This window comes from Gymnodraco acuticeps, unplaced genomic scaffold (assembly GCF_902827175.1).
Source record: "Gymnodraco acuticeps unplaced genomic scaffold, fGymAcu1.1, whole genome shotgun sequence".
Taxonomy (NCBI): Eukaryota; Metazoa; Chordata; class Actinopteri; order Perciformes; family Bathydraconidae; genus Gymnodraco; species Gymnodraco acuticeps.
In genome coordinates, this window is record NW_022990261.1 from 28 (window position 1) to 12,940 (window position 12,913).

The 12,913-nt window shown below is 43.3% G+C and overlaps 1 protein-coding gene across 1 annotated transcript; it reads right to left on the bottom strand.

The window, feature by feature from the left end:
- Positions 1-241: 241 nt before the first annotated feature.
- On the bottom strand, positions 242-7,628 carry cdc14ab (cell division cycle 14Ab; the record flags this gene model as incomplete). The annotated part of the gene is given in 4 exon segments (XM_034220698.1): positions 242-338; positions 4,732-4,807; positions 5,684-5,774; positions 7,216-7,628. Coding segments are annotated over 4 exon segments (361 nt in total), but the record flags the coding sequence as incomplete, so codon positions are not given.
- Positions 7,629-12,913: the final 5,285 nt, after the last annotated feature.

Consider the following 12,913-nt stretch of genomic DNA (forward strand, 5'->3'; position numbering starts at 1 on the left):
CTTTAGACTGCTGTGATGGAGATAATTAACACATGCTGTCAAAATGTAGCGTCAGCGTAACATTTATAAAACTTTAACACAACATTTCTTAGGAGCCAAGTCGATGACACATTCTGGAAACGATGATTCCCATGATGCTTTGAGGGATCAGGTGTGGCTCATCTTTGGAAGAAACACATTGGGGAAGTCTGGGAAGTTCTATGTTTGAAAGTGGGTTTATTATTCATTTGAATGGCGTGACTCACAGCGTAGCCTGCGATCAGCACGGCGGCGTTGGATCTCTTCCTCTGGTCGAAGCTGGTGTAGTGAACGATCCTCTTCCTCGTCAGAGTGAACGACTGCAGAGAGGAGGAAGAGACGTCACATGATTGAAACATATATTTTATATCAGGGTATATGCAGGAACCCTGAAGTCAAATGTAATTCCTTTCAAGACCTTTTTTAAGACCCTTTCCAAACATTTTAAGACCTCATCTCCACTTGGAGTTTTAACCGGTTACCTTGGCGACACACTTCACCTCACATTGACTATATACAGTATTGATTGTCCTTCCTCCTTATCTTCCAACCATTTGGACGCAGACTTGCATTTCCCCATAACGATGTTGCTTAGCAACCGGCGTAAACGGACCTTCTCGCGCTATCAAGCAGTGAGCGTGCGATGTCCTGTTCAGATGACGTCAAACCCAACGGGATGCCATCAATAAACCACAGAATCACAAGACACACCTACGCCATGATTACATTCAGGCAGGCTGTAGAATACAACCTCTCTGGACCATTTATATACTTATTGAAAACAAGCTACAACATGTAACACCTTGGAAAATGCCCTTTAATACTTTTTAATAGCCTTCATTTTCGCTAAATTGATTTCATCAACTTGTAATACTTTTTAAGACCCCGCGGACCCCCTGATTATTAAGGGTTGATATGAAAAGTGTTGACAGTAAACACAGACAAACATTATGATGTTTAGTCCTTAAGCTCTGGTGTGTACGTGCGGAAGATAAAATGTGTGTACAAAGTTAATTTTAAAAAATGTATTCAACAAAGAACCTAAAAAATATATTTGAAAATAAAAAATAATTTAAAAAAAGTGTTACTTAAAGGTACGGTAGGTAGTTTTGGAGAAACCAGCTCGAGTGGCTAGAATTTGAAAATACGCAGCTGGAACAAATCTGCCCCTTCCTCACAGAGCCCCTCCTCCAACACACACGAACGCACACATGACCAATGAGGGCAGAGATCAGTCTGTGCCCCGATGGAAGGCTGACAGGCAGGTAGGCCATCCAGTTACTTTAGCCGGCTCAGATGATTGGTCGAGCTTTCTACAGCGCCACGGCTTCAAAGCACTTCAGATATTCATTGCTATCGGGACGTTAAGAGCATTCCATGGAATATAACACAAAGTGCTTCTGAGGGGAATTACCTACCCCACAATGACTCAGTCTGCAGATTGGGGAGAAGATTGAAAACCTTCTCCCCAATCTGCAGAGCCATGAAGTTTAAACCCGAGTGCTTTCTATAAATCTCTGAACCAGCAAATATAACTTTATCCAGCTTAGCAGAACTAGCCTGCATGCTATCAACATTACGCAACAGCATCTACTTTTTAAGATAAGCTAAGATGTACTTTATTGATCCCAATTTGGGAATTGTTTTTGTCAATTCGGGACATTTTAGAAGCTGCTGCTGCAACAGGATGCCACCTAGCACGGCACCACCACATTAAGGGCAACTGAACTGCATCTGTTTGAGAACATCTGAAATATCAAACCACATTTTATAGACATGACAACGATTGATTATTGAAACGATATAAATAAGTGTTGGTAATAAACGGAGACATGTGAGACGCCTCAGGTATCTGCAGATTCTCACACTGAACTGTGACTCTGTCATCAGCGCTGACCCGGCAGGAAGTAGCTCCACGCCAGGGAAGGAGTTTCAAATTAAAAAGACATTTCATGTGTTGAATCCTCAAATAAACTTCAGACCGTTAACCCTTAGATGCCCGAGTGACTGGACCCTGCACTCCTCCATAAGTGGGTCAAAAAGGACCCGTGTTTTTATGTCATGTTTGTCATTTTGGTTAAGAAAAATCACTTGTATTATATTTTGGTTCACATTAGAAATATTTTAGATTTCACTATTTATAATTCTAGACTTTTTTTTTACATTTTGAAAAAAACGTTTTGAACATATCGATGCAAAGATCTCTGCTATTCTGAGACCCTCACAGTATTCCAGTCCCTTTTCAAAACTCATCTCTTCTCCTCATAGCCCCCCTATTTCTATCAACGGGGGAGTACGGAAAGTCGACAGAGGGGGGGGGGGGGGGGGCTAGTGGAGTACCTCGTGACCACAGAGTGTGAACGTTGTGATCAGCTGTTTTAGCGCAGTTCTCCCGTGAAGGGGGGAGTCTCCCTCCGCAGCCGGTTGCCGTAGTTTTGGCACAGTTCCGTTGTACAGACCGACGTTAACAGCAGCCTGTCTGTGCACACGGAGACCGACTCTGTCGTCCGGTGATCTAACCGCCTTCTGGAAAAGCTTCACATGTACGTCTGTAGGCAAATGCGCTTTGTGACACAAGTGACGGTACGCATTTCAGATTACGCACATAACCTGCGTACCAGTTATGTGCACCCCTGTACTACAGCAAAAGTATTCTCCGTCGGGACTTCCTGCAACAACACCACGCCATTATCAAAGATGTTCTATTGAGAAGACGATCACTACGTGACAAACGTTTTCAAAACCGTGGCTACTGAAATCAATCTTACTAACTGCTGTCTGTGCAATTTACTCCGCGCGAGTTGGCAGACTTTATTTCGCTTACTTTAACATCATTTCATGGTGGTGCTAAGCCATTTATTGGTATGGGTGTAGCCTACCCCAGCCATACCCTGGCGCTGCCACTGGTGGCATGTATGGGGCGGGCCATTCTGCACATGCGTTAAATGCGTTAAATATTTTTAACGCAATTAAATTAAAAAAATAATTACCGCCGTTAACGCGATAATTTTGACAGCACTAGTTTAAATGTCTGAATAATATTCCATCAGAGGTCTGACAGCGTTTTAAATATAAACCCAGCTACAGATTTAAGGTGTTCATCATGTCCCATGATGCTTTGTGTCTCAGGTGTTCTCACTGAGGAATGTCGTCGCGACAGCAACAGAAACCAAACAAGACAAACAAACTGTCCAAATAACAACATGACAGCGAATCAGCTGAGTGTCTAACAGGGTGATTGATCCGTGTGTGACAGGGTGACTGATCCGTGTGTGACAGGGTGACTGATCCGTGTGTGACAGGGTGACTGATCCGTGTGTGACAGGGTGACTGATCCGTGTGTGACAGGGTGACTGATCCGTGTGTGACAGGGTGACTGATCCGTGTCTAACAGGGTGATTGATCCGTGTGTGACAGGGTGACTGATCCGTGTCTAACAGGGTGATTGATCCGTGTGTGACAGGGTGATTGATCCAGTGTGTGACAGGGTGACTGATCCGTGTGTGACAGGGTGACTGATCCGTGTGTGACAGGGTGACTGATCCGTGTGTGACAGGGTGATTGATCCGTGTGTGACAGGGTGATTGATCCGTGTGTGACAGGGTGACTGATCCGTGTGTGACAGGGTGATTGATCCGTGTGTGACAGGGTGACTGATCCGTGTGTGACAGGGTGACTGATCCGTGTGTGACAGGGTGACTGATCCGTGTGTGACAGGGTGACTGATCCGTGTGTGACAGGGTGACTGATCCGTGTGTGACAGGGTGATTGATCCGTGTGTGACAGGGTGACTGATCCGTGTGTGACAGGGTGATTGATCCGTGTGTGATTGATCCGTGTGTGACACGGTGACTGATCCGTGTGTGACAGGGTGATTGATCAGTGTGTGATTGATCTGTGTGTGACAGGGTGACTGATCCGTGTGTGACAGGGTGATTGATCAGTGTGTGATTGATCCGTGTGTGACAGGGTGACTGATCCGTGTGTGACAGGGTGACTGATCCGTGTGTGACAGGGTGACTGATCCGTGTGTGACAGGGTGACTGATCCGTGTGTGACAGGGTGACTGATCCGTGTGTGATTGATCCGTGTGTGACACGGTGACTGATCCGTGTGTGACAGGGTGACTGATCCGTGTGTGACAGGGTGATTGATCCGTGTGTGACTGATCCGTGTGTGACAGGGTGACTGATCCGTGTGTGACAGGGTGACTGATCCGTGTGTGACACGGTGACTGATCCGTGTGTGACAGGGTGATTGATCCGTGTGTGATTGATCCGTGTGTGACACGGTGACTGATCCGTGTGTGACAGGGTGACTGATCCGTGTGTGACAGGGTGACTGATCCGTGTGTGACAGGGTGATTGATCCGTGTGTGACAGGGTGACTGATCCGTGTGTGACAGGGTGACTGATCTGTGTGTGACAGGGTGACTGATCTGTGTGTGACAGGGTGACTGATCCGTGTGTGACAGGGTGACTGATCCGTGTGTGACAGGGTGATTGATCCGTGTGTGACAGGGTGATTGATCCGTGTGTGATTGATCCGTGTGTGACACGGTGACTGATCCGTGTGTGACAGGGTGACTGATCCGTGTGTGACAGGGTGACTGATCCGTGTGTGACAGGGTGACTGATCAGTGTGTGACAGGGTGATTGATCCGTGTGTGATTGATCCGTGTGTGACAGGGTGATTGATCCGTGTGTGACTCACCTTCAGCTTCTTGTTCAGTTTGCAGCAGTATCGGTACAGCATGGCCAGATTGAGAGGGCCGAAGTCTGCGTAGAAACTGAGACAGGAAGCAGCGGTTACCTTCAGGAAGCAGCGGTTACCTTCAGGAAGCAGCGGTTACCTTCAGGAAGCAGCGGTTACCTTCAGGAAGCAGCGTTACGGCTCTGACAGAAAGCCAGGATAAGACTCTCACATGTCCTCTTTAGTAAAGGGGCCATATCCTGCTGATGTTCAGGTGTATTTTAGCATCTCTACTGTGACATGTTTCCATGCTTTAATGTTCAAAAGGTTGGGAGTGTATGGGATTTTAGCCTCTGCAGACCGTTGACATGTACTAACACACTACAAGAGAGGGAACACCTCAAAAAGCTGAATGTTTCCTGCTTATTAAAGTCTCTCTCTGAGTCTAGTCCAACAGGAGCTACAGGTCCGGGTGAAATCTGTCTCCACTCCCTAGTCTTCCCTCCTGACCTCATACAGACCGCCCCGCCCAAAACAAAGAATCTCATTCACTTTGTCTGACGTGTAATTTTCATCAGCTGCTAAACAATAGAAACATCCGTGGAGCAGAGAGTTGGGAAGAAGAACCCAGAAGCTTTTACCTTAAAGCTGGGCGGAGTGACAACGCTTCATTTCAAGTGATATGTGTCTTTTATATTCTAGACAGTGCAACAACAATATCCTGCACATGTTTCTGAATAAAAGATTTCGTCTACAGAGTTTTTTTATTTGAAACAAAAAGTTGATTTAAGATTGTATACTTACTTTTAATAATGTCTGACACGTTTTACAGATAAGAGATATTACTGTAGTAATGTTGCCAATGAACCGTTAAAATGATAGTAAAAGAATAAATATGCTATGTTGGAAAAGAACATGCACAGTATATAGCACATAACATATAAAGAGTAATGTTATAAACATATATACTTACTTTTCGTAGACAAACTCGTCATCGGTGCAGAAGTAGTGAGTGTTCGCCGTACTCTTGGGTTTACTGCGTAACGTGGCGAAGTACAGACGCTCTGCAACACACACACACACACACACACACACATACAAACAGACACACACAGACAGACGCACAGACACAAAACACACACACAGAGACAAACACAGACACACACAGAGATATCAGAAACGTTTCTTTCCTAACGCTATAAATACAATACTTTAATTATTGGAACAGACGCTTTGAAAAACAAAAACAATGTAATTGTTAGAAGTGTATTACATGTTGACACGATAGAGTCGACCCTCAAACTGTTCTCGTTGTCCTCAGTGAGACCTTATGGTTTATTGCACGTCGCTTTGGATAAAAGCATCAGCTTAATAAAATGTGGTTATTTGAATAATATTGGAAGTTTGGGGAGAATTTAAAACTGGAACCCTTAACCTAAAAAGGGGATATCATTTTTTTAAACGTTATAAAAATAATAAAAAGTGAAGGTGTCCAATCAGGAACAACAGTAAATAATATACAGGACAGTGACCTTTATACAACACAGTGTTCAGTGTATTTATATCCCTGATATGTTAAGTCACGCCAAATGAAATAACAACGCTATTTATTTCTCCTGAAACACAAAACAAAACTGAAATCTTGATGATTTGACAAAAGCAGCATTTAAAGCAGGCAGGTCACAACATTTAACATTATTTTTTAAATATGTGCATCATTATAAAAGACAATATGGTTGCAATAAAACCCAACTGCACACCGGTAGCATCATAATTAATATAATGACCTGATTGATTACCGATCATACAGAGACTGTGTATTTCTTTACAGTTACCATGGTGATCCTGATCAACAAAACTACCTGGACATTTATTAACTTTCACTATTATAGGTACATGTTTTGTTCATACAGTACAATCTCTGCCAATATAAAAGCATTATTATTTATATTTAAAAGTCTGTCACCATTACATTGTTATCTTAAAGCACTTGCCTCGTGTTGAAAGGTGCTATATAAATAAACGTGCCTTAAATAAATATAGTAGTGGCAAGGCAGAATGTGTACTTTAATTGAACAGTGTATTTGTATCTTCAATAAGCTCTAATTTGTACCTTTTTATTTAAGGAGTAGTTGTCCCTTTAATAAGCTCTGATTTAAAAGTATGCATACTTTAAATAAACAGTTTATTTGTACCTTCAATAAGCTCCAGCTGTACTTGTTTGTACCTTCAATAAGCTCCAGCTGTACTTGAAATACACTGTATTTGTACCTTCAATAAGCTCCAGTTTAAAGTATTTGTACATCTTTATTATAGGTGCTGTTGTACCTTTAATAAGCTCTTTTTTAAAGTATGTTTACCTTAATATAATCAGTGTATGTGTACCTCAGATAGGCTCTGATTTAAAGTATACGTACTTTAAATACACTGTGTATTTCCACCTTTAAGAAGCTCTTTTTTTAAAGTATGTGTGCCTTTAATAAGCTCTGCTCTAATGCAGGGTACCTCTGATGAACTGCGCGGCTCCCAGCGGCTCGGACTCGTCCGTCCCGCCGAACAGGGCGGACAGGATGGCGGAGTGTCTCACTCCTTCCACCGTCATGGGGCCGTCTAATCCCCGGCCTGAAGGGTCCGTCTAATCCCCGGCGGTGTACCTCCAGTAACTTTTCAAACTGCCGTTAGCCGTTAGCACAGCTAGCAGCGGAGCTAACAGGCAGGTGAACCAAAACTAGTCAAAAGTTGAAATAAACTTTCTCCTCAGTTTCCCATCAGCCCCTGCGGCCCTTTTTTGCTCACATGAGAACCCTTCTACCGTTCCCGTCACTCCTTTCTCCACTTTCCACCGGTGAATATCCCTGGTTTAGCATGTTAGCACTGCTTCACGACGCTCTGAGTCTGAAACTCTGATTGAGCAAATCCCTCTTTAAGACACGTAACTATGGCAACGAAAGCCGCTCCCATGGCAACGGCAGCCAATCATCAATGAGGACGCGCTGTGATGCCTTCAGGGTCCGCTGGGAGATTCACACACACGATGAGGCTTTCACTTACCGAGCGATTTAGTATTTGGATGTTATGTTCCCTTTTTCCACGTAATAAAGGAATCGTTCATAAATGTTTACGGTTCGTAAATGTAGATATATTATCCTTATGTATTTCCATTTTGGGAGAGTCTCCATCCTCCAGGGAGAAATATATGTAGTTATTGTTTACATTCATAATTCAGATTTGACATTTGAGTTAAAATCAGAGTTTTGAAGATCCACCAATACTAGTTTGACTCTGAATATTTACTATTAATAATAATAATAATAATACACATTATACCGTTACACCTAAAGAATAATTGAAACCCAAAAAACAAGAGAAATATACATTTTAACAAAACGATTCAGGACTTTTATTTTGCAGTCACCTGGTCCTATACCTGTGCCAACAATTACACTATGGAAGCCCAGAAGGGTCAATAATATAATTCATAACTTTTATTTGTAATTCCACAATAGCATTTCTTTACATACATATCTGTTATTAAGCGGTACGATCGAAACGAAAATGGAGAAATCCGATATTTGCACATACTTTTGTATTTGGAGTTTGTATTTTCATGGTTGATTGCACTCTTTTTAACTCTTTACGTAATGTGGGATGAAAGTGTATGCAATGTATTATAGAACATGTAAATGCCATATAGCAAAGTATCCCGAAGTCACAGTTAAAATGCAGCTTTGAACTAATTCAGAAGTGAAAATAAAACAACATTTGGTGCTTTCCAGTGGACGATATTCAGATAACTTTATTAAGTTCAATAGGTCTGTTGGTAACAGCTGGAATAACCTCACCTGATTGGCTCGGTTTAAGATTTCTGACTGCAGGTTTAATACCAAACAATTTTTTTGTCTGTTTTACTCATTTATCATGTCTTCTGTTTAATTTTGTCTTAATGTATTATTTAATTTCATATTCTGTTCTTGTACATATCATATTCTATTGACATGTATATAGACTTCTTGCACTACTGTTTATTTTGTATTTTATTATGTTGCTTTGTTGGAGGAGCTCAGGTCAGAAGAATGTCATTTCTACTCTGTAGCTGCTGAGCATCTGATGATCAAACCTTTGAATCTTCCCCTGCAGAGCATCAGTAATGTTGCTCTGTTTATGTCTGCATCTCACCTGCGATCAGAGAGATCCACACACGGTTAGGTCCAGGTCCAGGTCCAGGTCCAGGTCCAGGTCCAGGTCCAGGTCCAGGTCCAGGTCCAGGTCCAGGTCCAGGTCCAGGCACAGGTACAGGTACAGGTCCATGTTGGAGGATTCGGGGCCCGTCCTGGTGTTTCCTCCAGGCCCCGGCGTCCGCCATGCTGCAGGGCGGTGTGCAGACTGAGGGAGGTGGTGTCAGGTGACCCGGGTCAGGTGTCTCCGGGTCCAGAGGGGAACCAGGTGTGAGTTTACAGCCTCAGGTTTCAACACACAGGTCTGAGACTACCTGCTGTACGCACTGTACATCAGGTGAGAGGGCTCTGACACGGAGACGTCACGGAAACAAAACCCGGGGCCACAGGAAGTCCAGAACAAAACACACTACAATACCCAGAATCCAACACCAGATAGATGTGTGTTCATGTGTTAGTGACTGAGTGCCAGATGTGTTGCTGCTCCAAAGCACATTCTTAAAGGTCCCCATTATCCTCTTCTTCATCAATACATGACAGGTCTCAGATATATCCAGAGCCTGTCTCTGATTGGCTAAAACACCAAACAAATCATTGCAGCATTACCCATAATCCCCTCTGTTTTAGCCCTGTTTCAAAAGTGCTGATTCTCTGTCTGTTACTGTAGATGAAAATAAGGAGCCTCTCCCCAAGCCCCTCTGAGAGACATTTGGTTACAAAGAACTCAATGGAGCTCTAGAGGAGATTCAGGTGATAAGGGGGGGGGGGGTTACCTTGGTTGCTGATTGGCTAATGGTTACACAAGACAACACATCGTTATGACATCATAAAGTGGCCAAAATCTGATCAGCTCATTTTCAGACAGGTTTTTATAGAAATGGATCAAAAAGAGAGAATCGTTGTTCCTGAAACTTTCAGAGTCTCTTTCCACAGAGGGGACACATGTTGATGTAGAAGAGACATGAAGAAGAGGGGACACATGTTGATGTAGAAGAGACATGAAGAAGAGGGGACACATGTTGATGTAGAAGAGACGTGAAGAGAGGGACACATGTTGATGTAGAAGAGACATGAAGAAGAGGGGGACACATGTTTGATGTAGAAGAGACATGAAGGAAGAGGGGACCCACCTGTTGATTAGAAGAGGACATGGAAGAAGAGGGAAACATGTTGATGTAGAAGACGACATGAAGAAGAGGGGTGACACATGTTGATGTGAGGATGAGAAGAGGGGACACATGTTGATGTAGAAGAGACATGTAGAAGAGAGGACACATGTTGATGTAGAAGAGACATGAAGAGAAGAGAGGACACATGTTGATGTAGAGAGACATGAAGAAGAAGACGGGGGGGACACATGTTGTGATGTAGAAGGAGACCATGGACGAAGACGGGGACAACATGTTGATGTAGAAGAGACATGAAGAAGAGGGAGGACACATGTTGATGTAGAAGAGGACATGAAGAAGAGGAGACACATGTGATGTAAGAAGAGACATGAAGAAAGAGGAGACACTATGATGTGTGATGTAGAAGATAACATGAGAAGAGGGGAACCACATGTTTGATGTAGAAGGAGACATGGAAGAAGAGGGGACCACCTGTTGTATGAAGACATGCAGAAGGGGACACATGTTGATGTAGAAGAGACAATGAGAAGAAGAGGGAGACACATGTGATGTAGAAGAGACATGAAGAAGAGGGAGGGACACATGTTGATGTAGAAGAGACATGAAGAAGAGGGACACATGTTGATGTAGAAGAGACATTGAAGAAGAGGGACACATGTTGATGTAGAAGAGACATGAAGAAGAGGGGACACATGTTGATGTAGAAGAGACATGAAGAAGAGGGGACACATGTTGATTGTAGAAGAGACATGAAAGAAGAGGGGACACATGTTGATGTAGAAGAGACATGAAGAAGAGGGGACACATGTGATGTAGAAGAGACATGAAGAAGAGGGGACACATGTTGATGTAGAAGAGACATGAAGAAGAGGGGACACATGTTGATGTAGAAGAGGACATGAAGAAGAGGGGGACACATGTTGGATGTAGAAGAGACATGAAGAAGAGGGGACACATGTTGATGTAGAAGAGACATGAAGAAGAGGGGACACATGTTGATGTAGAAGAGACATGAAGAAGAGGGGACACATGTTGATGTAGAAGAGACATGAAGAAGAGGGGACACATGTTGATGTAGAAGAGACATGAAGAAAGAGGGGACACATGTTGATGTAGAAGAGACATGAAGAAGAGGGGACACATGTTGATGTAGAAGAGACATGAAGAAGAGGGGACACATGTTGATGTAGAAGAGACATGAAGAAGAAGGGGGACACATGTTGATGTAGAAGAGACATGAAGAAGAGGGACACATGTTGATGTAGAAGAGACATGAAGAAGAGGGGACACATGTTGATGTAAGAAGAGACATGAAGAAGAGGGACACATGTTGATGTAGAAGAGACATGAAGAAGAGGGACACATGTTGATGTAGAAGAGACATGAAGAAGAGGGACACATGTTGATGTAGAAGAGACATGCAGAAGAGGGGACACATGTTGATGTAGAAGAGACATGAAGAAGAGGGGACACATGTTGATGTAGAAGAGACATGAAGAAGAGGGGACACATGTTGATGTAGAAGAGACATGAAGAAGAGGGGACCCATGTTGATGTAGAAGAGACATGAAGAAGAGGGGACACATGTTGATGTAGAAGAGACATGAAGAAGAGGGGACACATGTTGATGTAGAAGAGACATGAAGAAGAGGGGACACATGTTGATGTAGAAGAGACATGAAGAAGAGGGGACACATTGTTGATGTAGAAGAGACATGAAGAAGAGGGGGACACATGTTGATGTAGAAGAGACATGAGAAGAGGGGACACATGTTGATGTAGAAGAGACATGAAGAAGAGGGGACACATGTTGATGTAGAAGAGACATGAAGAAGAGGGGAGACACATGTTGATGTAGAAGAGACATGAAGAAGAGGGGACACATGTGATGTAGAAGAGACATGAAGAAGAGGGGACACATGTTGATGTAGAAGAGACATGAAGAAGAGGGGACAACATGTTGATGTAGAAGAGACATGAAGAAGAGGGGACACATGTTGATGTAGAAAGAGACATGAAGAAGAGGGACACATGTTGATGTAGAAGAGACGTGTGAAGAAGAGGGGACACATGTTGATGTAGAAGAGACGTGAAGAAGAGGGGACACATGTTGATGTAGAAGAGAGGACATGAAGAAGAGGCGGACCACAGGTTGATGTAGAGAGAAGCATGAAGAAGAGGACACATGTTGATGTCGAAGAGACATGAGGAGAAGAGGGGACACATGTTGATGTAGAAGAGACATGAAGGAAGAGGGGACACATGTTGATGTAGAAGAGACATGAAGAAGAGGGACACATGTTGATGTAAGAAGAGACATGAAGAAGAGGGGACACAGGTTGATGTAGAAGAAGACATTAAGAAGAGGGGGACACATGTTGATGTAAGAAGAGACATGAAGAAGAGGGGACACATGTTGAGAAGAAGAGACATGAAGAAGAGGGGACACATGTTGATGTAGAAGAGACATGAAGAGAGGGACACATGTTGATGTAAGAAGAGACATGAAGAAGAGGGGACACATGTTGATGTAGAAGACATGAAAGAAGAGGGGACACATGTTTGATGTAGAAGAGACATGAAGAAGAGGGGACACATGTTGATGTAGAAGAGGACATGAAGAAGAGGAGACACATGTTGATGAGAAGAGACATGAAGAAGAGGGACACATGTTGATGTAGAAGAGACATGAAGAAGGAGGGGACACATGTTGATGTAGAAAGAGACATGAAGAAGAGGGGACACATGTTGATGAAGAAGAGACATGAAGAAGAGGGGACACATGTTGATGTAGAAGAGACATGAAGAAGAGGGGACACATGTTGATGTAGAAGAGACATGAAGAAGAGGGGACACATGTTGATGTAGAAGAGACATGAAGAAGAAGGGGACACATGT